This window comes from Adiantum capillus-veneris, chromosome 23 (genome assembly GCF_014529385.1).
Source record: "Adiantum capillus-veneris isolate H3 chromosome 23, ASM1452938v2, whole genome shotgun sequence".
NCBI lineage: Eukaryota > Viridiplantae > Streptophyta > Polypodiopsida > Polypodiales > Pteridaceae > Adiantum > Adiantum capillus-veneris.
The window spans coordinates 108,794,783-108,820,868 of NC_140953.1; the positions used below are offsets into that span (position 1 = coordinate 108,794,783).

At 41.5% G+C, this 26,086-nt stretch overlaps 1 protein-coding gene across 1 annotated transcript in view; it reads right to left on the reverse strand.

The window, feature by feature from the left end:
• Positions 1-1,751: 1,751 nt before the first annotated feature.
• The window catches only part of LOC147428338 (potassium transporter 5-like), a 59,942-nt gene continuing 35,607 nt past the window's right edge, over positions 1,752-26,086 (reverse strand). Inside the window, exons 3-4 of the mRNA XM_086496832.1 lie at positions 1,943-1,968; positions 1,752-1,838 (exon numbers count right to left, since the gene is read on the reverse strand). Coding sequence (XP_086352958.1) covers positions 1,752-1,838; positions 1,943-1,968 — 113 coding nt within the window. The remainder of the gene's footprint in view (positions 1,839-1,942; positions 1,969-26,086) is intronic.

A 26,086-nucleotide genomic window follows, 5' to 3' on the forward strand; every position in this document is an offset into this window, starting at 1 on the left:
TTCAAAAGCAGGCACAAAAAAATTTGAAGGATTCCAAACCTTCGAAGAAATTCTGCAAACAGAATTACTACTCCAGAGATTTTGGATGTGCAGACAAAAAGAAAAAATGTTCTTGCAAGCATTCAAAGATGGGAAAGAAGGAGAAGAATTATAGAAAGAAACCCAAGCACAGGTTTTTCAAAAAACGTAAGTCCACATCTCCAAAGAATGATAACAAATGTTTTATTTGTGGTAAACAAGGTCATTGGGCTTCAGAATGTCCAAAGAAGAAAAAATCAGTAGCATTCAAGAATATTATTCTTGAAGATGGATATAGGTACTCTGAGATATCTTCCTCAGATATCTCTGATTTCGAGTTCAGTATTGCTCAACTTGAAAGCAAAATACCTTCGGCAGAAGAAAGCAGTTACGACTCCGACTCAAGCTTTCAAGATTGTCCTATTGCAATGAATGTCATGAGCTTAGAAGACTTCATGCCTACTCCCTTCAACCCTCAACAATGGAAAAGGTTTTCCAAAGGAAAACAACAATTCCAATCAGGTGACTCTGCTTCAAGCAATTCAGATTCTTCTTTTGAATCTAAAAAATCAGGTAAAAAGACCTTTTTTCAACAGAACTCTAAAGAAACATCTACTTATCAGAAGCAACTCAGAAATGCTCTACGTGAAGCTGAAAAACCTAAAGCACCAGCTTTAGAACGAATGGTCATTCCAGCTTTGGCCACTAAAATGAAGTTAAACCAAATCAAAGCAAGTCAGCCTCTCTTTAATCACAACTTCATCAGCACTCTGGTCTCAGGTAAAGTCAAAGGTCGACCTCTCCAAGCATTTTCCCCAAGAAGAGAACCCTCATCTCCTTCCAGTTCTGACGATGAAATCATAGAATATCCCCAAGATGTTCCCTCGACGTCATGTAAACTCCTTGGTCTATCCTACAAAGAGTTTCTCCAAAAAGAAACAGAATTAAGAGAACAGGAAGAATTATTGGAAAAGCAACAAGCTCTACTTCGGTGGGAAAGCAATCTCAAAAAACAGGATAACACTCTTCTCTCTGGAGGGTGGGGTGAGAAATATCCATCATATTCACATGCCTCACCAATTTTAGCAACAACCTCTCTAGCTCTAGTTCCATGGGATATTTTGCTACCAAAAGAGAAATCACCAAAAACAGCTGAAGAACCAACACCCAAAGGTAATCTACTCTCCAAAGATGACATACAAAATTTAAAGGAGTTGATCACCTCATTCAAGCAGCAAAAGATTCAGCCACAATTCGAAGAATCTACAGAAATGAATATGGCTGATAAAACAAAAATTGGCAATAAAGATATCCTACCTCTAAAAGCGGATATCATGGTAATTGGCAAAGCCCCTTTCAAAAGAAAATTACCCCCAGCTTCCTCGTCTAGAGAGACAGGATCAAGCTCTTCATCAACAAAAGGTAAAGAGTCTAAAACTAAAGAGAATGTCTCTATTACAGTTCAAGAAATTAGTGAAGAAGAGAGATGAGATATTTTGGAATCTCCAGCAATTAGTATTGATGGTATTCCGGCAGAAGATCTACCTTTTCTAACTCATGTAGAAAAGGTAGGCTCCTCTATTTATTATTCCCATAAGAAAGAAGAAACTATTCTAGATCTAGAATACCCCTCTCGACCCTCAGAATGATAAAGATAAAGCCAAATGGATCAATACCAAGGTGGACATACTTAGATCATCATGGTATAGAGATTAGAGAAAGTTCTATGTTAACTATGCAGTCTCTAATTCCGAAGCCGAAATCTCTGAAGAAGCTGACCCTCCAAAGAAATTGATGCTGAGAAAATCAAGCCATTTAACCTTGAAGCCATAAAGAAAGCATGGATCAATCCAATTGACAAACAGGTTTAGCAATGGATTGATGATCCTACAGAGCTTGCTCAAAATATAGATGAAACGCATACCCATGAGAAAATCTCAGGAGAATCATCTATACAGAGCAATGAAAAAAATAAGCAACCATTAGAAGAATGGTTCTACCCAACAAATACCCAATCAGAAACCTCTGGCCACTCAAGTTTAGTTCTCTCTAAACTTGACAAACTTCTAGAAGATATTGATAACATCCAAACCACCAAGTGTCACAACACAAGGTTAATTCTAAATAATCATCAAAGACTTGTAAAGATCGCCAAACAGATAAAAGAGTTCATCTCTTCACAAGAAGAAATTCAGGAACCCAGAAATGGAGATAACAATCTCTCACCACTAAAAGGAGTCTCCATTACTATAATTCTGAATACCAAATTTCAGAATTCCCTCAGTGCTATATTAGATACAGGAGCCAACTTGACTCTCTTGAATGAAAGGTTTGTTCCTGAAAACTACTGGGAGAAACTAGATGAACCATTTTTTATTAAATGTGCTAACAAATCTGAAGAGCCGATAAAAAATCGGGTCAAATTATGGTTAGTGCTTGGACAGGCCAAAATACCTATCTTTGCCTATCTCTGTTCTCAGCCAAGTTATGATATGATCATTGGCAATGATATTCTGGACAGATTGCAACCTATCAGCTTCAACCAGAAGTATTTCAAATTCCGAGGTGGAAGGAAAAATGTCATCATGTAACTATCTTGCAATAAGTTCAGTACACCATTCCTTCACATGAATGGCCAAATGTATATCTTAATGAGTTTAACCTAACTCAAGCCACCAACCAAACTGAAGTTGCAACCCTAACACAAGCAGCTCCCAATCCGGCTACAAGATGCACATTCCTATCGACAACAACAAACGACCATTCCGACAAACCTCTTGGTTTGCACAGTGGGACTACAAGTACGAACATATCAAAGGCACCCGCAACTTCCTCTCTGACATCCTAAGCCATCTCATCCCACAGGCCGGATGGAATAATATTATTTCCTCTCCACTAACTCCTAGTGACATAAGCACTGATGTCATCCATAATGCCACGGCTGTGCCAGCACATATAGTGACTGGAAAAAAGCATTAGGAAAAATATGAACCCTCTAGGGGCCCTTTGGGATTAAGGTTAATTAGAGGCCAACTAATGAGAAGAGGGTGGTGGACACACTCTATGCCCTCAAAAATCTAGGGGGACAAAGTAGTCTTACACTTCTTAAATGGGCTCTTACCTAGTGAGAAGGTGGGGTGGAGGGAGGGGAGGGGGGGTTGGGTGGGCCATATGGAACCTCCAACTTCCCTCCTTTTTGATCCGGTTCTGAAAAAATCCCAAAAATTTGAAATTTTTCAAAATTTTCAAAACTCAAATTTCATCTTCTGAAAACCCCCCTAAAACTATTTTATGGTCAAAAAAGCATTTTTTGATCTCAAAAAGTCAAAACGTGCATCCAAAAACCCTAAAATTCAATTTTTAAAAAAAACTTTTGAAAAATCTTTTTTTGCTATCCAGAGCTCCCCCAAAAGTAGTTATTAGGCAAAAAGTGATTTTCTCTCTCTAGAACCCCTTTTCCAACCCCTCCTTGGTTGCAACCATCACACGCATCCTCTACTCCAACACACTCTCTCTCTACACCATCTCCATTGTTGCAGCAAGGAAGCTCCTCTCTCCTCCCCTACCACCTTCCATTGCCACACCAAGCAAGGGTTATCCACCTTCTCCTCCCATTGCCACAAGGGTTAACCACCTTCTCATGTCACTTTATCCCACCTACATTGTAGCAACAAGCAAGGTCCTTCTCCTCCTCCTAGTTTTCTTTGCTCAACCATGGCCAACTCTACTTCGCAAAGGCTGCCAAAGGATGAGGTCACAGCAGTTGCATGCCACAACACTAGAGGTGTAGATGATGAGTGGGTGCCACAAGAGTTCACCAAAGGTGCTTGGGTATACATACAACCATCTGCTATTGGCCCTCATCGTGTGCGAAATCGTGCAAACTTGGATCTTCGTTGGAAAGGAAAGCTCCTTGGCTTCAAGAACCGCAAAGACAAGGGGACCGTAGCCATTGTGCAACATGTTTTCTCAATGTCAACCATGCACTTGCAACAACCACCTCGATTTCCAACACATTGTAAGTACATGTTTTGAGAATACAAAGCTAGGTGTGAAATCACAGTGTAATGTTATTATGGATTCATACTTAACATTTGTCATGCATTTATAGTCATATTTCCATCCACGTTGGTGGAGGAGCAGCCACTACATAGTCTCTCCGGCACATTCAATGCTATACATGCGGATATTGGAGCAATAATGTTTCCACATCTTTGCCCAACCAAACTGGTTCAAAGAAGGATTTTCTTCTATTCTCACTCTTATATTGTCCCTACTTCTACACAAGCGTTTGGAACGCTTGAACCCATCAAAGTAACTTCCTTATTAAGTATGGAGTGGCCGGTGCCAGATTTGTGGTCGGTAGCATCTTTCAAGTAAAAGATGATAATGGATGTCCAAAACTCTTTGAAATACTCTAAAGCTTCTAGGTCTGTGGGCTTGAGTTGGTGTTTGCCTATTCATTGTTTTGTGCACATTTTTAAAGATTTTGGATTTGTGGAGACTACCACAATGCTTGTATGTAAAGATGCGCATTACGAGGAATTAGGAAGGCTTTTAGTAGAGGACTGGGGTTTTTTGGAGGGCATGCACAACGAGGACCGGTACCGTTGTAAGGTTGGAGCTTCAGGTATTGGAATGTGCTATTTGAAATCCCGCATCTCCTTGTACATACGATTTCACTATGACCGTTGGATGTGCAAGCTTGGAGTGTGGACTCCCTTACAGAGTGTAGACGGCGCTATTGCAAGCTTTGACATTGCCGTGAAGATGCCCAACGATGCTTTGGAGGCAGTCCAAGTGAACAAGCATTGGACTCTCAGTAATGTTCGAGAACATTTGGTTATTATGGGTTTTGAGGCCCTTCAACAAGCACAATTTCGTTTACAAGGTCACAAGGTGAGAATCCTTCCACCACATTTTCAATACATCATGGTTTGTCGATCATTGGATGCTTATTGTAATGAATTTCCACAGATTGGGAAGAGAATGGAAGACAAATTGAAGGTCGAGGAAGACTGGGGGATGGATGGAACTATGCTATCGATCTTATAACTTTGTAACTCTTGCAATTTTCAAACTGATCCCCGTTGTAATCAACATGATTTGCTTCGGCAAATCATGCCTTTGAATATAATTTTTTGCATTGGGATGAGAAATCATTTTTTGGTGAAAGTGCCTTTTTTTTTAATGTCTTAAAAAAAGGGTCCATTATAAAAGGGGGGCCACCTAACTCATTCACTATTTTCACTTTTGCAACTCTTGAGCTCCTCCACTCTCTATCTACACCCCAGGCTAGACATGGATGCTTCCACAGCCTCTGCATCTGCAGCCACATCCACCCCTTTGTCACGCTTCATCCTCTTCCTCGAGGACACCAAATACAAAGGGAAGTTGGACCTCCACACCTTTTTTACATCTTGCTGCAAGGACGGGTGGCAAGCAGACGGGCTTTGGACCTCAAGCTTCCCTTGCGCATTACCTAGGACAACTCCCCCCTGGCGATGTGGCCATTATCCATAATGAATTTACTCCCCAAGACCATTTTATGACTTGGTTGTTAAAAGCTTTGAGCAAGTTTTTGTGTTTGAGCACCATTGTTCAAACTGCGCATCAAGTGTCCCTAGTGCATAGATCCCTTGTATGCACAGTGTTTGGTACTAGCTTTCGTGGTAAAGTTCTTGCCCAGATAGGGATACATGCTCCCATTGGCTCAACTGACCCAAAGGCCATAGCGCAGTCCCTCTTGACTGGGGAGTTGCCTTACGCGCAAAATAAGCGTCAGGAAATGGTCAAAAAAATTATGAACTCCTCAGATGCATGATGTAAAATCACCGTTTTGGAAGTAATAAAAAATATTTGAAATTGTCTCTCTATCTTGCAAATTCTTTTGAATGTGATTTGTCAATCTTGAAAATTGTTTCAATTGGTGATATGAAAATTATTTTGATTAGTGACTTTGTAATTTCAAGTTTTGTATGTAATTTCAGTCAATTTCAGTAAATTTAGGTATTTTATGTTCCCTAGGGGGTAGATAAGCCTACCAAGGGCCAAAAAAAGCCTGGCCACAAGGGCGCGCAAATGGCCCATCCATTAATTTTGGATGGGCCATTTGCACGCCCTTGTGGCCAGGCTTTATTTTGCCCCTGGTAGGATTATCTACCTCCTAGGATACTTACAAAGCAAAAATTTATTGAAATGAATTGGTTTTGCATCATTAATTTAGATGCACCCTTTCTATGGCAATTCCAGCATATGTTCACACTCAAGGACACTAGAAAAGGTGAAATCAATTATGAAATGAAGTTTCCAGCACACTATCACCTGCTTTAGCTCTACCTAGTACACCCTTGCACCAAAAAGTCCAATTACATTGGACATTTGAAATCTCCAAATTAATGTTGCATAGACACTTGGTTTCACAATATGTTTTTTTTTTTAATATCCTATAGGGAATTCAAAGCTTGAAATGGCCAAAAAAGGGTGTCCACAAGGATCCATGTAAAATAATGTTGCAAAACCAATAGGTTTTAGTAAATTTGTGCTTTTTAAGTACCCTTGGGGGTAGGTAAGCCTACAATGGGCCAAAAAAAGCCTGGTCACAAGGGCGCGCAAATGGCCCATCCAAAACTGATGGATGGGCCATTTGCGCGCCCTTGTGGCCAGGCTTTTTTTTGCCCCTTATAGGCTTATTTACCCCCAAGGGTACTTAAAAAGCACAAATTTACTGAAATTGACTAAAATTACATACAGAACTTGAAATTACAAAGTCATTTCATTACAAAGATAATAGACACAGTAGACACAACTGTTGAGCATATTGTCATTGGAAAGTCAAATCATTACAAAGATAAGGGTGTGCAATACAAAAAGAGGGGTAACTTTGGCTAATGCTCTAAGTCTCATCGCAATCGACGTCCAAGCTGCATATCTTTTGGCTGTATTGTCACTCGCTTTTTACCGGGTGTGTGCACGGTATTTTTTCTCGCAGCCATGGTGGCTCACTCTCTGATTCAGTGTCTGTATGGACCACCCGAGTCCTGGATGGTCCTGCTTGTGATTGGTGGAGCGACGGCTGCTCCCTATTGAACTCTGTTGTTTGCTGGCCCTCTTCTTCTCTCTAGCGTTGGGCACGTTGCTTCATTCTCCTTCTAGGTTTTATATCTTGAGGAGGTGGAGATTCAACAGCCCTCGATGACTCTCGTGCCCTACCACCATGCCCACTACCAGATGAGTTCCTGGAACGGCCAGGCGTTCGTGGCCGTTTTCTTGTGCCTTTAAGCCATGACGGCTTCTCACATCCTTGGAGGGTGTTTTTGTTGGTAGACGGATGCTCTTTCGTGGTTTGTTTGGTGCGCGCCATTTTGTTGGTAAGAGCTCACCTGTTCTTAAGAAATGAGTGGTTTATGAGAGCATGCAATATTTATAAGGGCCCATTTAAAAAGGGCCCTGTTCACACTAATTTTTTTTTTAAAAAAGTATTATTTTTTAAATAAACATGTCGCTAAGAGTTGGACCCTGCGTTCACGTTTAGTGACTCGCATAGTATCCACTTTGATCCTTGTCGCACTCTGCATCGCCGCCATGCAGCATGCTTGGTGGGACCTTGCGACATTTGCCACTTATTGCTATGCTCTTGACGACTCCATTTCGGCACTTCAATAGCAATCTTGGATTGTCGCGCACGCTCCATTGTGAGCTTACGAGCAAATGTTCTGCGAAAAAACCAATTGAACATCTCCTCCAAATAATTGGATTGCACCATTCCACCACCATGTCGAGTATTTTTGAAGTACACTCCCCTTGCTCGATAATGGGACTTCTCCATGCTTTGAGTGCTAAAAATTTCAAGCGATCCATACTTGTGCATAAAAAATGCACCATGCGCAAACAAGATATGCTGTTCACATGAGTAAACAATCCACATTATTAAATAAAGACAATCCCTTGTAATGAATACACCTCTAAAACGACTTCCCATGTAATGTGTGATGTTATTTTCACCCCAAGAAAGGGTGAAGACCTTGGTAAAATCCGCCAAGGCTTCTTGAAATGATTGGCATTGTTCTTCTATTGTGTTGTTAAGGCCCGAGTCTTATGATACACCGAGCAAAATATATCGAGCGAATGGTAGAACCGAGCAAGACCCACTAGAAAGAATGCAATTGAACACTACCCTATGTCCATGCTTAGGGGAGGGACTTATGGTTGCAACACATCGAGTCTGGTTTAGTTGAATAACTTTTGTTCAAACTCTACCATATGAGTTGACAATAGGTCACTCTACTAGCACAAACGTAGCCACACCACTTACTACCACTCCCTCTTCTTGTTTTTTCATGGAGCTACGACAATCAAACATCACATACATTCCCTAACTCGCCTCCAAGGCTCCTAGGGTCATAATATTGGACCACTGCTATGTACTAGAGCCAACCCAAGGAGGTTTATAGTACCCACGATGCCGCCATTATTCTTTTGCGCTTATGTTTAGTCATGGGCCGGGCTTGTGAGTCGAAGAGGTTTATAGTAAAAGGTTTATATTGGATCACTACTATAATAGAGTTGTCGCGTCACAAGGAAACAGAAAATCAATTTTCAAAACTGCACATTTATGCTTGCTTACCATGAAATTTATTAAAACTCTATATTTTCTTAAAGTTTTCATCATGGAGTTATTAAATATTGTTAAATCAGATATCAAAAAATCCAATAAATAACAACATTTGAAACTGGTTACATCAATATTGATGGTATTTAATTTGGCGTACCTGGAAGTTTGACATCGGCGAGGTGGCATTTCAGCGTGGTATTATGCCGGGATGGGAAGAACCAATTGCCGGGAGCAACAATAGGAATTATATTTGCAATTTGAATCGTGTGAACCAACTTAGCAATTAAAATTATGCAATTACAATCAAGAATACGTAACGTAGTGCAAATTAACATGCTTCATTAAATTTTTTCTGGAAAAAATATATGCCAACCTTCTACTCCTAAGGCAGCTTAGAAACAATTCCTTAAAAGCTTGATTCGGTGCAGATTGGTTGCAACACCTAACCAGGCTTTTAAGGAATTGTTCTTAAGCTGGCTTAGGAGCAGAAGGTTGGTGTTGCTTACTCGCTAGGAATGTAAGTCGGCGCGGCAAGAGGCGACCAAAGTCTGATGCTTTAAGGCTTGAGTATGTTTTATTGTAGCGTGGCTTCGCTCACTCACTGCATGTGAACAAATTATATTTTGGGTCCAAATTCCAACACCACCCTCAAACAACACAAAAACCAGTGACCTTGAATTTACACCTCCAAAGAAGTCATTTCCAAAACATAAATTTGAATTTGATTATACCTGGTTATATGAATTGGAGTGTAGGATGGAGCAGAGCCTCCTTCATTGATCCTCCTAAACTAAAGAATGAAAGGCCTCCAAAAGCTCGCAAAAACAATGACATAAAATAACTACAGTAATGACACCTAATCTTAACAGTCTCATCATGGCCACATATAAAAAAATGGCCTACTGGTCCAATTTGTGGCCCGGGTCATATGGGTTTTTAACCACTCATAAATCTTTATACATGTATCTCCATCTAAAATCCCTAGAAAAGAAGTCTTAGTACACCAAGTTTCAAGGCCTCAAGACCATTCTCAACAACGTCTAAACTGCTATTAAAATGGCACCCAGACCCGTCGAATGTGGAGAACACTTCACACTTATAACAACATCGGACGCAAGAGTTAGGCCTCCAACAATACACCTTACTGCAAGAGTAGTAGTAGGTGTCTGCAATACAAATTAAATAAAGGGAAAATTACCAAAATACCCCTCTAATTTGTGGAAATTACCAAAATACCCCTCAAATTTCAAAAATTCCCACAACACCCCCTATATTTTGTCATAAATTCTCAAAATGCCCTTCAAATTTTCCAAAATACCCTTGGTTGTGAAATCAAATTTCTCCAAAGATTAAAAAAGTTGTAGCTTTTCATAAGAAGTCTCATTGCTTATCAATATAAGATGCTAAATCCAAAGTTTGAGTCGATTATGTAGGCTTTGGAGATGAATTGCTTCATTATCTCTAGACATAATCGCCTTTTTTTGCAAGGTAATTTGTGGCAAATTACATGTTAAGCATGCAAAAACGGATCTCAATTATCAAAAAGGAATAAAGATTAAAAATTCTTGAACAATTCAACCAAAATAGATACAAGGGTATTTTTGGAATTTTGAAATTTGAGGGGTATTTTGGAAGTTTCCAAAAATTAGAGGGGTATTTTGCCTTAAATAAATATGCTGACAAAATTAGTTTGCAGCGCATATTAACTAAAATTTTGAAAATAAATCCGCCAATTTTCACCTCCTCAGCACTGCAAAATCAATTTCCAAAAGAATTCTGGTTCAAATTATGCACTGTGCAAAATCAATTCCAAAAGAATTCTGGTTTGAATTAGTCTGCAGTGCATATTAGCTTAAATTTTGAAAATAAATCCGCCAATTTTCACCTCCTCAGCAGTGCAAAATGAATTCCAAAAGAATCGTGGTTCGATGCTGTAACCAGTCCGCGTCGGCGCGGACTGGTTGCAGCACCGAACCACGATTCTTTTGGAATTCATTATAGCGGACACTTGAAGGAGAAGGCATTACTGTAATGCAACGACCAGCCCTGAATCTACTGCCCCGTGATAACTAGGTGGCACGCTTGTCTATTCTGGAAATTGTTGCGCAAGCCAATAGCCACAAGCAGCTACTCAAGGGTGCCATTTGCGCTGATTGAGGAGGTGAAAATTGGATTGTCTTACCTATCCAATGTCGTGACCACTTGCAATGCAGAAGAGTTCCCAGCAGCCGTCAACTGTCGAGGTGGATAATTTGCTAGTTCACTCGCTAGGATTGCAGATCAACACAGCAAGAGCCGACCACATTCGTATTTAAGCATGCGATGGTTTCATCCAACAAACATTTGAGAATTCATGGGCTTGGCTAAAGTGTATCTGTGGCTGTGATTAGACTATTAACATTAGGCGTTTAACTAAGTTTATTGGTATGTAGCGCAGATTAACTTAGTCATTGAAAAGTCCTCATATCTCCTACCCCTGCGACCAACACAATATCACTTCCAATACACCTTGGTTCGGTGCTGCAACCAGTCCACGCCGGCGCAGACTGGTTGCAGCACCGAACCAAGGTGTATTGGAAGTGATATTGTGTTGGTCGCAGGGGCAAGATGTTGGATTGTCTTACCCGCTAGGATTGCAAATCAGTGCAGCAAGAAACATCCAAATTTGTGTGCAAGCTATGGTTTTATTACAGCGCGAACTAAGGAGAAAGTGAATTTTTGATGCTGTGCTTGATTCAAACATGGGTGGACTCCCAAATGAGGCAAGAGTAAAATAAGGGTCATGTTTCCCATTTAGTCTAAGAAAATATCTAAGTCTATTTAAAAACACAATTAAATGCTTTAAAAAAATTATGAAACATTGAAGATTTTTAGTGTAATTTTCACATGCTATGGAAATTGTAGTTTCCTTGTTGAATTTTCGATTGTCTGCTTGGTTCAAACATGGCGGAAGCCCAAATCAGGCAAGACTAAAAGCAGGGTCATTGTTCCCAGTTGGTCTAAGAAAATAGCCGAGTCTAATAAAAAACACTATTTAATCCTTTTGAAAAATTATGAAATATTGAGAACTTTTAGAGTAATTTTCACGAGCTAAGGAAATTGTATTTTCCATCACTTGAACTCAACACCCACTTTTTGGCTGCCAGTGACACTTCAAGACTTTGATAAGAGGCTCATAGGACCTGCACCTAGGACTTGGGTTGTGGCGGAGGGCACTAATCTACAGCCATCTGAAGTTGAAATGTTGTTGAACAATGGGTTTGTTCTTAAAGAATCACATGCAAATGCTGAGTGCAGCCGCAATGTTAGAATATGTGGTAGCACACCGAGTTCATTTCGTCCAAAATTTAGAGATGGAAAACTTGTTAGATGGAGATCAAAACTTACAAGAGATTTTCAGGATAGGATTGCATAGGGAAGAACTATGGCGGCCAAATTAGTAAGGGAGGTGATTGTGGTCCCGAATGTATCACATGTGTTTCATGTTAGTACAACTGGTCAGTGGAGAACGGTGTTATGCTGTCACACTTCCAGACTTCCCCGGATGCTCATGTGAGGATTTTCAGAGGCGTGATAGAAAACGTGTTGCATATGTGCCTTGCAAGCACATCTACTTTGTGTTTTTTAGAATCTTAGGTCTGGACTCTATTGCCTATAATTTTGTGCATCAATCTGCACTTACAAAAGTAGAGCTATTTCAAGCTTTGGGAGGTTCTTGGATAGCATCCTAGGTGATATAGTTCATGTGTTGACTTTTTATGGGAAATGTATGTGCCAAATTTTTGGTCAACTATTTTGGAGAGGATCACCTTGAATTACGCTATGTGTCAAGTATTATGTTTTATGAATGGTTCTAAAATCTAAATTTGTCTCTAATCGGTTCAAAGATTTGTGATACTAAAAATAACATGCATGGCATAATTATTTTATTTCACAATTGTTTCTATTGTGTCAATTTACTTTGGACTTGCTCGGAATATGACTTCGCTCGATGTTTTTTGCTCGACGATTAGAAATCCCCTTAAGGTCCATAAGCTTGACCATCTTATCAAAATGTGCCCAAACTAGCTTGCGCTTGTTTGCAAGCTCGCCATTTGAATCATTGTCGGTAGTAGCTTTGCATAACTCCTTCCAAAGCTCCCAAAGGTTACCCGCCTGCTGGTTGGAGCTGTTTTGAGCATCATATCGACTTGGCTTTCCTTGGGAAACTTTCTTCAAAAAGTGTATAGCTTTTTGTCCACTCATTGACACTTGTTGAGCAATTTCATGGGCCTCCCCTGTGTTCTTTGCAGTAACGATAGACACATTTCCACCGTGACAGTCAATGAAATTCAAGAGTACCTCCACTCTTTCGATCGCTTCCTGGGACTTTTCCAACGGTTTCATTGTGAAAGCATAGTCAATGTGGAGCTTCAATAGCCTATCAAAAATGCGCATGAATGTGTGTAATGTACAAAAATGTACATTCGATAGAGGAAATCGAAAGATTAGATTCCAAGCGTGGTTCTTTTGATCACGGTCTGGGGCATTGAGCATGGGACATCTCAGAATAGACGCTTCCCATTCTCTACCTTCATCTCCGACATCACGACAATCTAACCCTTGTTCTCCATGCCCTTGCCATGGAAGCATGGAACTGGCCTTTGCAGTGCTCTTATGTGATTTTTTTCCATTAGGTTTGTACCCTCGAGTGCAAAATGGACAAGGCATGAGAGAAGAAGCCGCTTGTTTGCAGCCAAGCAAACACTTTATGGTCTTCAAATCCCCACCTAAGTGCCACTCCACATCATAACTACCAAAACCCTCAATCTCCAACTTCTGACCTGCAATTTGGGAGTGTATTACTTCTATAATCCATGGAGTTCTCTCAAAAATACATGAAAGTACTCCATTGGTCTCTTTGGGCACCTCAATAGCACCCAACCACCAAATGTCTTTCTCTGATTGCACGCTAAAAGATGGGGTGGGAGATGGCTCGACTGAATCCCTTCGCTTGGTTTGCAGAAGGGCCTCGTTCATTAAAGTGACACTTAGCCTCTCTAACCTTCGGCCTTTCACTATTTGACACTCATCGAGTTTCAGCACAAAGCGACTTTTGTGCCAAGCACTACAAAATAAATAGTGCTAAGACCTTAAACTTCAGAGTCTATGATAAGAATAATACCAAAGAAAAAAGTAAAGTGTGTCACCTTCTTCAGGTAACTCGTAAAATCTAAGCATGGCTTGTTGAACCTTCTAAGATCCACGAAAATATTGTTCCGCATTGTGTAAGGAAAGCCCTTCTCCGAAGGTCTTATGGATTGTTTCTTACCTTTTCCCCTTGTCTTTGTTGCGCACGAAGCATAAAGGGAAGTTGGCATTGTGTCCTCAATGTGTAGGTATGTCCCAATGCGGGAGAACACATCTTCGTTTGTGGCCTTCTTTGCGAGCTTGACCTTGTGAGGAACGGGAAATAGGTTTTCCACAATGCCATGTTCTTTGAGGGCATCCTTTAGGAGTTGGAAAATAGCCTGATAGGCTTTGGTTCTGATTCCAGCCTCATCACAAGCTTGTTGAACATCATCATCACTAACCACATTTCTTAATTTACTCATAAGGTCCTTGGTGACTGCATCCTTAATGTGCTTACCTCCAGGTGATTGTAAGATAGAAATCACATCCTGGGTATTGAGACAACTAGTGAGAAGGTTGACTCGATCATCTTGGCTTGTTCCACTGCATGCCTCCTGAATGAAGTTTCTAGCAACAAATAAACATAAATGTTAGAAAATAGTGTGAAGTAAGAATGCATCATGCAAGTAAAGACCAAATCACCTTGTGGTTGTAACTCGTCGTTTGCGTGCTGCTCCCGAATGTGCAAGAGTTTCAATGGATGAATACATGCGTTTGCGTTCCCTTGCACCAAGGGGTGTTTCTTTCAAGTATGTGATGTTGTTGGTAAGCTTCTGGATGTGGGACTCCTTTTCTTGCGTTTGTTGTTCAAGAGTTTTAACTACCCTCTCCGAAGAGACAACACTCTCTTGTAATGCCGTCGTCTTGAGGTGAAGAGCTTGACATTCGTGCATCCACATATGCAAAGAAGCACCTACACCCATACACAACCACTTGCAATAGCGTAACAAACCTGCTTCTCCCCTTCCAAGAAATTGAAGAAATGTGGAAAGGCTATTAAACGGTGGATGGAAGTGGCTTATAGGATCGTAAAGGTACAAATGGCTATCCACCCAAATGTCAATATTGGTCTCACAAGCGGTGCGACGTTCCTGTGATGACCTTTGATCACCTTCACTAGTGGTCTTCGGTGCAAATGCCGTGGATAAGCGAATATGTATGCTTTCGGTGTGTGGAGTACGTGGTGGTGGAAGCAAACCATTTGTGATGTCCGTGAGCACCATGGAAGCTGTTGCGTGAGGAAGAAAATGATGAAAAGATAGAGGGGGAAGGGTAGAGAGGTTGAGGAAGATGGGAGGAGAGAAGGAGGGAGGGGAGGGAGGGAGAGATTGGGGAGGAGGAGGAAGGTAGGGGCAGCGAGGGAGAGGAGAGGGAGAGAGAGAGAGGAGGTAGGAGGGAGGAGGGAGGAGGAGGAGAGAACAAAATGTTTATTACTTTTTGGGAGAAAAGAGTTTTGAAAAAATGGACTTTCTAAGCTTGTGGGTTAACAAATGGGTCAAAAAATGATTTTTGGATATGTATATATGTTGGGAGGGAGTTTTAAGTAAAAAAAAAGTAAAAATGATTTTTTTTTTAAAGTCAAATTTTGTCTCTTTGTGACCCACGTTTTTGTTGATGTGGACACACCCCTATGCTTCCTTCACTTTTAAAAAAGCTAGAGAGAGAAAGTAACCCTTTAGGTCCACATCCTATATTTGTCTAAAAAAAAGGCTAGAAAAGCCTACTCAAAACTACCTTCTTCAATGCCCTTGCCCCCTAAACCCCACACAACATTAGCCTTAATTCCTAAAAATTAGGATTCCTTACAAGGCCCATGCAAGGTTCATATTTCTCCTAATAGCATGAACATAATGGAGTGCATAGGAAGATTCTACTTTAGTGGAATACACATGTCCACTTTTACTTTAGTGGAATAACACATGTTCCCTTTGTGGAATGCGCACTACATGAAGCTTGTAAACGAAGCCACCCAATCTCCTATAAAAGGGAGACTCCCCTTCATTGTCAATTATCTAGGGTTGAGCTTAGTATATCTCGGAGTAAGCCTAGTGTATCTCAGATTGAGCTTAAGATATCTCATAGTGAGCTCAAGAACTCTTATATGTGAATATAAGATATCTCAAGAGAAGCTTAGCCTTATGTTGTAATTTCTATAGCGATCCCCTGCACACCTTGTCCATACCTTGTATATCAAATTCATCATAATATACTCCTTATATATATACATACATACATACATATATATATATATATATATATATATATATATATATATACATACATACATACATATATATATGTGTGTGTGTGTGTGTGTGTGTGTGTGTGTGTGTGTGTGTGTGTGTGTGTGTGTGTGTGTGTGTATATAGTTTTAAGTCTTGCCAAGTGGATCTTTAAAGTCTGTTGGAATTCTTTTTTTTTGGGGTGTGGGTTGTAGTTATCTCTTTTCCTCTCTCTCTCTCTCTCTCTCTCTCTCTCTCTCACACACACACACACACACACACACACACACACACACACACACACACACACACACACACACATACACACACACACACACATCGGTGCCCCATGCAAGGGTGTAACAAATTTTCAATAAGTGTGCCCCTCCTCTCTTGGCATAGCGTGTACTCGGAGTGGTGAGAGAGTGATAGGGGATGTGCTAGGCTTTTGGCTTTTCTACGTTCGCCATGTTTTTACATTTTGGCGCTATTTAAGATTCCCAATGTTTGCAATAAATCAAGATTTAGTGTATTTTTACCACTAAAATGTAAATTTTCTAGCTACATTCCAAGATTTCCTTAAAGAAAGTCGACAAAACTTTTGCAAGTTTTAGTGCAAATTGTTACCATATACATGTGATAGTGATGTGTGTGAACACACTAGGACCGCCGGGGCATTTTTTCCCTCTTTAGGAGGTTTTTTCCCTCGAGCATTGCATATATGCCCATCACTCTAGGGCTATCTATCTTTCCATTGCATACTAAGTAACACACTCTCTATTGTGTGCCTTGAGCTTCCTTCTTCTTCTCCAAGCTGTGTGTGTTTCTCTGTAACCCTAATTCCAAGAATTGGTATCAGAGCAGGTCGCGTTCTCCCGGGCTTAGTCGCCAGCTGCTCCAGCACATGCCTCCTCACTTTCTCCGATTACAGTGAGGTTTGGCGAGCGTTCGCGCAAGTCGACAAATATTTCGGGAGAGCTCGTAGAGTGTAGTCTGCTCAGATTTCTGATTCCGGCTCATTTCGGCCTCCGTTTCCACTACACGCAGGTCTGCACAGGTAATTTCGTCATTTTGTGCAGAATGTTTGTCAGTGCCAGTCTTCTACGGTATGTGCTATATAGCACCTGTTGTTTCCACTCCGTTTCTCCTATTTTCGGACAGTTTTCACATCAGGTGCAGCATTTACCATGGTTGACGAAAACACAGATGTCTTCAAGATATTTGCTGCTGAGGAGAGGTTAGATGGGGACAATTACCCTATGTGGGCTTATATGATGCAACACGAAGGGCATCTGAAATATTGTGCAAGGCATTGATGTACGTCCTGGTTCTGAGGATGTAGGGAATGTTGAGGATGTTGTAGGTCTTGCTGCAAGGATTGCTGCTATTAGAGTTGTTTTGCCTACGGTAGAACAAGCTCGTTGGGATGTAAAGGATGCGCAGGCTCATGCATTGATTGCGTTGTCTGTGAAGCGCACTATTGTTCCTCACATCCGTTCAGCAAAATCTGCAAAACAGGCTTGGGATATTCTAGTAGGTCTTTATGCAAGCCGCAATGAGGCTAAAATTTCTTTGCTGCCTAAAGAGCTGGAGTCGAAGATTATGCATGAGGAAGATGATATGGACACTTTCCTTGCTAGTGTCAAGGATATCAATGAGCAACTTATTTCTGCAGGTGAAGTCATTTCAGACAACTCCCTTGTGTAGACTGTTCTTGATGCCTTACCAGATTCTTACCAGACTTTTGCTAGTACTTGGAGATTTATGACCCAATCCAAGGAAATCCCGAAGTTGTCGAGTTTTGATGCATTATGCACATTGCTGTTGCAAGAGTCACTTTCCAGAAAAAACAGGACTAGACAGCGTGTAGTTGAACATTCTTTTATTGCTTCTCAAAGAAAGGGTGGTAACAACAATGCAGCCACTTCTTATGGTTCTGTTGCGAGTGGCAAAACTTCTGTTCCTAATGCTTTGCTGGCAGCACTTCGTCTGGCAATTATGGTGATCCGTTGCCATTATTGTAAAGCTAATGATCACTTGATCAAGTTGTGTCCTAAGTTGAAGGCCAAAGAGGCTAAGAAGAAAGAGGGCTGTTCCACTGTAAATGCTGGTTCCAATACAAATGCAGCCATTGTTGAGTCTTCTGTGAAAGGAGACTGTGTTGCTGATGTTGATGCGGAATGGGCTTTAGCGCAGAGTGCACTTACAATCCTGTTTTCCATGATGCATGCTTATCAGTTGTTGCTGCAGATTCACATGTGTGGTATTGAGGCATGCTTTTCCATGCATGGGAACCCCCCCATATTTTTTTCTCTTTTACCAAAAGTATTTCCTATTATATAAGTTACTTTTGATTTTTTCTTCCCTTTTTCACTAACGTTTTAGCCTTTATTAAATAAATAATACTTATGCTAATCAATCACGATGTAGCATAATAAGTAAGCTTTCTTTGTTGATCTCTCTTTTGATCTTAAAAATATTAAATATATATATTCTAGTATTTTCTAATATTTTTTTTTTCATGTATGTATATTATTCCACTCTACCAAATATTTTATTCACTAGTTTTCATTTTCAAACCTCAACCCCACTTTCAAATTTCAATAATACCTCCATCTAGATGATTGCCAATCTTTTCAACACTCTAGGTCATGTTTTCATATACATGAAGGAGCTTACACTTGAAGGCAAGAGAGAAGTCCACTCAAAGGGGACCACCAAAAGACTTTTGCAGCCACAAATAATACATTATTTGGCTGAATTTTTTTAAGTAAAGAAGAACCCCGAATCTGAAGGAGCGTTCAACATGAAAGATATAGCTCGTGATCTCAACTTTTAGCTCAATTTTTTTCAAAATTTTCGGAGTTATGAACACGGAGATATGATTTTTGTAGTGGACCCCAGTTTTCTCGTGTAATGGTGACACAGGCCATCCCCACTTTTCTTCCTTCTAGAATGGCTATGGTTCTACAAGTCTTCAAGCATGATTACAAGAGACAAGGCTCTTTTAATGAGGTCTTGGCTAGTCTAGAGTAATTCTATCACCATTTTTTGGAGGATCCATCCTCATCAACAAATATCCACCTTCGACAACCTCTCTTATAATTTTCTTACCTCTGTCTTCTCTCCCTAATAAGCTTATGTCTATCCAAAGTTAGACTATTGTAAATATTTCCTATCCTCTACATCCTACCCACATTCTCTCTTTTTCTCTCTGTATTGACGCTGGTATTTTAAATAATGAGAAGACAAGATGGGAGCCACAGTCACATGCACCCCATTTTCCTAGTCACCAAAGTGGGACACTCACCTCAAATAGAAATATTGCTAAATCCTTCCCTCCTTCCCTATATAAGGAGGCCATGAGAGCTCACTTAGGGGGAACACACACACACATACACACACACCTATCCATACACACTCTTGTGCTACATGCTTGTAGCATGAACCCTAATCACAACACCATCATCATCACCATCACCATGCACAAAAGATGAGCACCACACCTCCACACCACTTGTAATTAAGGGTTGAAGGCACAATTTCAAGAAGAAGGGTGGACACACTCATGATATTCCTCGCCATCAACTCCCATCTCTCCATTATGCCTCCTACGATCTTGTCCCCTTCTCATTTTCTTGCCATACGCTACCTATTGTATTCATCTTTTGCAAGCAATCAACACACTCCATCTTGGTGCCATACTTTGTGTCGCTTTGGATACATCTCATTGTGAGTATGGTGTATGCTTGTTCCTTGCCTTTTTTTTCTGCTTATGTAAAGGTGTGCGGATTCGCCACCATACACACACACTCTCTCTCTCCCTCTCATATTCCTATCATCTTGCTACTTCCATCTTGAGGTGTGCGGATTCGCCACCTCTTGTATGATAAGTGAGCATACTCGCAAGTTTCCCCTACCTCATTATCTTGCTTACTAACATGCACGAGTAGCAAGCCCATTCTCACTCATGCACCACTCCTCTCACCTTATTCTCCGACCACCCCATTCCACATTTGGGCGTGGATCTTGAAATTGTTTTCCATGGCATGCTTCATTGTGTATATGTATGTGTCCTAGCCGCATATCTTGCTAGGTGGTGCCCCTAATGTGTATCCCCCATGATGAGGCCATTGTGCATAGTCTTGGTGTAGAGGCCACCGGGTCTATTTTTTCACTTCCGCCTCTCATTTGGTGCCCCCACTGAGGAGGGCTCTTGAAACCCTTCAGTTTACAAGACTGAAAACCCTACACTATTGTGAATGGATGAATGAGTATGAAGGATTTTCTAACTGGACGACAGAAAAAGAAGAGCTCCAAGCACAACTAGACGAACTCCGCATCTCCATCGAAGCTCGAGTGCCAGGTGTAACGGTAATCGATTTGAAGTGGGAGAGTCAACCAACGAGCCAAACCGAGTGGATATACATAGGCCAAGTGCCAAGAAGAAGAAGGAGAAGGTGAAAACCATGTCCGCAACCTACAACCAACCAACAACAACAAAATGGAAGGAGCTTTGCACAATAGAGAATCAACACTATTCTACTTTGAGAATCGGGTAACTCAAGTCACCGAGGTAATTATCATAGTCAGTTTTCAAGTCGCACCTGATGCTGCAGCACAGATAACAGAAGCATTGGCTCACACTCTCACTAGAGAAACTAGGGATCTACTGAGTTTGTTTCAGGAAAGAACACCACCCTCTCCTACAAGCTTGGACAGTGACTAAGCACCTCTAAGCTTCACATGAATCAGGACAACCTACCTCAAGACAGATCACACATACCAACACGTGTACGCTCAATCAAGGTAATATTGGACTTGAAGATTCACTACCAGCACGTCATTGACACCATGCCGGGTGGGGAGCGGTTTTTTGAGGTTCTGACATCAGATCAGCCATTTGTTTTACCTTTGGTACAAGGCAATGTACCATTTGAAGTTTTAATCTATGTCCTAGTATAATAGGGTATACACGCCTCTTTGTAAAGAAGAAAAAAAATTTTGCAAGTTAAGAAGTGTGTCTTTCTAGCTCTCTCTCAGTAATCATGGCAAGTGTAGCATTTCCAACCTTTACTGGTAAGGTGGGCGAGGATGCTGCAGACTTTCTAGACAACTTGGAAATAGCATGTGTCATCTCTGCGAGAGATGATGATGCTTCGCGCTTGCGCATCTTCCCACTTCTAATGAAGGTGGAGGCAAGATCATGGTACAATGCCTTGGCACAAGAAACCAAGGAACGGTGGGACTTATTAAGGGCAGCCTTTGTCAAGCGTTTTGGAGAGGGCACAACATCAGAGAAACTATGGCAATTGTTGACAGAGTTGAAGCAGGGCAGTATGCTGGAATACGCATCATATGAGTCAAAGTTTGTAGATTTATGGGGGCGATGGGTTGCATTGCTAAGAGAGGATGAGGGGGCACCTGATTTCCTAAAGAAGGATCGGTTTGTGGCTGGGTTATGGCCAACTCTTAAAGAGAAGGTGAAGGGAAGGTTTCCTGCTACGTATGAGCTAGCAGTTGAAGTGGCCCGCCTTAAAGACAAGAAGTTGCGCCTACAAGCTAGGAATATCGATGGAGAGGAAGCCGTTAGGACCCCACCACCTCTAGCACCACCTACAACAGTCGCCCAGAGGATTCAACCACAAGAACCAATTGAAGATCAGCAAGACCTGCTCAACCGCATCACCAATCAACTTGAGAATCTCTCAGTCCATTTGATACAACAAGGGCATGCACACAATCGCAACCAAGAGCAAGGGAGAGGACAACGAAGGCAAAACCAAGAATACCACTGCTACAATTGTGGGGAGGATGGTCATGGCATGTACTACTGTCCACAACCAAGGAGGCAGAATTTCAACAGAGGAGCCAGACAAAACCAGGTTTCACCACCAAGGGCACCACGAGAAGCACCACCCGTGCAAATCTTACAACCACCGATTCAACCACAACCACCACCACCACCACAACCTCTCATTCCACCCTTACCCCCACCACCAGTTGGCAATCAAACAGTAAGCGTCATCAGTCTTGAAGGTAAGGAAAAGGAGAAAGTGGAGGAGGATAAGACCAAGGTTAAAGGAGTAGATGCTATTGGGGTAAAACGCGCTAGGCATGGTGAATCTTCCCAAAAAGAAGAAAAGATGAAGACTAAAGGGGAATCTAGCAAAAAGCCGTCCAAGTCACGACGTAAAATTGACATTGTAGATTTCTCTTTGGGTGAATGTTCTAAACCATATGATTTGGTTCAAGATGTTTCTGTGCAGGGCCCAAAAATCACCTGGCCCCAGTTACTTCACCTAGCACCTAGGGTGAGGAGACAATGGACAAAGATGGTTAACACGAGGCGACCAAAGCCAAAGATAGCTGGGGCTATCTCCGGGAGGAATCTAGACGACATACTACCAGTGATGGATGCTTACATAAAAGGGCAACACATCTCCAATATCTACATCGATGGTGGCGCACAAATATGCGTCATGAGTGAAAAAATGATGCACCGTTTGGGTTTAGAGGTGAGTCGGCTGGCACCATGCCGAGCCAAAATGGCAAATAATTTAAAAGTTCAATGTGTTGGTGTCATAAATGCAGTTAGGATAAAGGCATTCAACACCGAGGTAGATGTGGACATCTTTGTCATGCCACACAAAGGGGAGGGCTATCCTATCATTCTAGGGAGGCCTTGGCTTATGGCTATGAGAGCTAAGCAGGACTGGGACACCGGCATAATCCAGATGAAGGATGCAAAAGGGAGGCCAATACTTTATGACATGAAGATAGGTCAACAACGCGACATGGATCTAGAAACCTCCGAGGATGAGTTTTCTAGTGGTGAATCTTCAACCGCTTCATAGGAGGAGTCAACAGTGAGTGAAGAAAGTGACAGTAGCATTGAGGTGATGGGGATCATTCTCAAGGACCCTAAGAAGATGGAGCAACCTGATGCCTCGTCATCAAGCCAAGGGGAGACACCAGGTATACAACCTCTGGTAGAAGCAAGTAAGCTACATCAAATGCTCTCTAGTGAGTTGTGTGGGAAGGAGCGTGAAGATTATATTTTGATGCTAAGTAATTTTACCACATTGTTCATTGATGAATATGATAAAATCACTGGCATCACAGTAGTTCAACATCACATTAAGCTCAAGGAGGGAAGTAAACCTGTAGTGCAGAAGCTTAGGCGGCTAGGAGTAATTCAACAAGACGCCCTACTCAAAGAGGTGAGGAAATTGCTAGAAGCCGGTTTTATCTATCCTGTTGAAGACTCAGAGTGGGTTTCTCCAGTGGTAGTCACACCAAAGAAGAATGGTAAGTGGAGGGTTTGTGTTGATTACAAGCCTCTTAATGCAGCCACAAAGAGGGACCATTTTCCTCTTCCTTTTCAAGACGAAATACTCAATGAGGTAGCAGGACATGAGCGCTACACGGTATGTGATGGCTACTCAAGCTACTTCCAAATTAGCATCGTTGAAGAAGATTAAAAGAAGACAACCTTCATCACACCATGGGGATGTTTTGCTTACAGAGTTATGCCTTTTGGTCTCACTAATGCTCCAGCCACTTTTCAGCGATATGTGACATTTGTTTTTCAGCCATTCTTTGGAAAATCAATCCGTGTTTTTATTGATGACTTTTGCATCTATAGCTCTCGCTCTCTTCATTTGGAGAAAGTTTATGAAGGTCTAGCTATGCTACGAGCTTTGGGTGGCCAACTCAATGTGGAGAAATGCCACATTGGTGAAAGCAAGGTTACTCTTCTTGGCCATGTGATCTCGGCCAACGGCATTGAAGCTGACCCAAGCAAGGTTCAAGCCTTGGTGGCTTTGACCTCTCCCACCACAACAAAGCAATTGGTCTCTTTTCTTCAAAAGGTGAGGTATTTGAGTAGGTTCATTCACTTGCTCTCCCAAGTGGTTCTCCCTTTACAACAAGTTACCCATCAAGAGATCTTCACTTGGAGTGAAGAAAATGAACAACAATTCAATGAGGTAAAACAAATTCTAGCTTCACTTCCCACCATAGCACCTCCAAAGTGGGACGAGCCATTTTATGTAAACCCTAGTGTTGGCAATAACACACTTGGGGCTGTATTGATGCAAAAGGATCCTCAAACTTCTTTCATGCGTCCTATCTACTTCTCTAGTCGAATGATGACCCCATCAGAAAAGGGATACACAGCAGTGGAGCACATGGTGCTTGCATTAATGTTTGCTACCACCAAATTTCGCTCTTATTTATTGTCTAGACCATTCATAATCTTAACAATGGAAGAAGTATTTCCTTATGTAATGCAGCACATGGATGTTTCTTCTAGGATTTCCAAATGGCTCACAAAGCTACAAGAGTTTGACTACACAATGCAAGTGGAGAACTCCACAAGGGCCAGTCTAGGAGGTATTCTCACTCATCGCCACTATGAAAAGAAGCTAAAGATAAAGCCAAATTAGCAAGATATTACACCTGTGCTGGAAGTCCCTAAGGTAGAGGAGGCTCACTCTCTTTTCTTTGATGGAGCCTACAAGAGGAAAGTGGACAAAGCTGCAGCAGGCATTGTCATCTTCAACGAGCAAGGGGACAAGGTTTTCTCCATTGGGAATCTCTTGGATTCTCACTCTAACAATGAGGCAGAATATGCAGCTTTAACTCTTGGGTTAGAGTGGTGTGTGACACAGGGCATTCAAAGGTTAAATGTATTTGGTGATGCCATGCTTTTAATAAAACAAATACAAGGAACTTGGGCTTGTAAAAATCATATCTTGCTAGGCCATTTGCGCAAAGTCAAGGAACTTTTAGGGAAACTTCAAGTTGTACAATTACATCATGTCCCTCGAGCAGAAAATCAAGAAGCAGATGCTCTAGCTAGAGAGAAGTTGCAAGATGTTTCAGTGGTGGGTGCTATCAAGTTGAAGCTGCCTCTCTTCCAAGGTAGCGATGCTATGCCTGACATCATGAGTTTCTTGGACACAGGAGAGTGCCCTAAGGATCTTACTAAGGGCCAAAAGCAGTGGCTTGTGCGCAAGGCAACAAAATACCGCCTTATCAATGACGACCTCTACTGCAAGGGTAAGGATCAAATTCTTAGGCGTGTACCTCTCTCTAGAGAGATCACTGAAATCATTTCAAGTTGCCATGATGGTGTTTGCGGAGGACACTTTGCACTTGACATCACTAGTAGAAAGATTCTACAAGCCGGGTTTGTATGGCCTAGTCTACATAGGGATGTGCATCATTGGTGTAAAACATGCAAGGAATGTCAAAAGGCAGGGGATAGGAGGCTCACATATGAGCCACAAACTCCTATAATCTCATATGGACCATTTGAAAAATGGGGAATTGATGTTATTGGGCCTTTGCCAAGGAGCCAATCAGGTAAATTTTATATCATCATGGGTGTGGACTACATGACCAGGTGGGCTAAAGCAGTTGCCACCACCCGGATTACAGCTAAGGAAGTGGCTAAGTTCGTATTTGAAAACATTTGTTGCCGTTTTGGCACTCCTCTTGAAATAATTTCTGACAGGGGACCAGGTTTTAGAGGAGACCTTGTAGGAGAGCTAATGGAGAAGTTAGGTATCTCACGACGACACTCAACTCCCTACTACCCACAATGCAATGGTTTGGTGGAAAAGGTAAATGGTATGATCTGCAAGATCATCACTAAGCATGTAAACAATCACAAAAGTGATTGGGACAAGCATCTTATGGCTGCACTTTGGGCTTATCGCACTTCATTTCGCACATCCCTTGGGTTCACACCATATCACCTGGTGTTTGGTAAGGAAGCCATTTTACCCATTGAAGTACAATTGGCTAGTCTCAGGGTGCTAGCTGGGCAGGTGGAACGTCCTAATGCTCATCTCCACAACCACATTCTTGATCTAGAGAGGCTTCAACTAAACAGAGAAGATGCTATCAACTATTATGCAGCACAGGCAGAGCAACGTCGACTTACCTTCAACAAGGGACTTAGGGCAAAAGGTCTCAAGAAAGGTATGTTGGTCCTACGGTATGATAACAGGTTTGACACTAGGAAGGATAAAAAGTTTTCACCCAGATG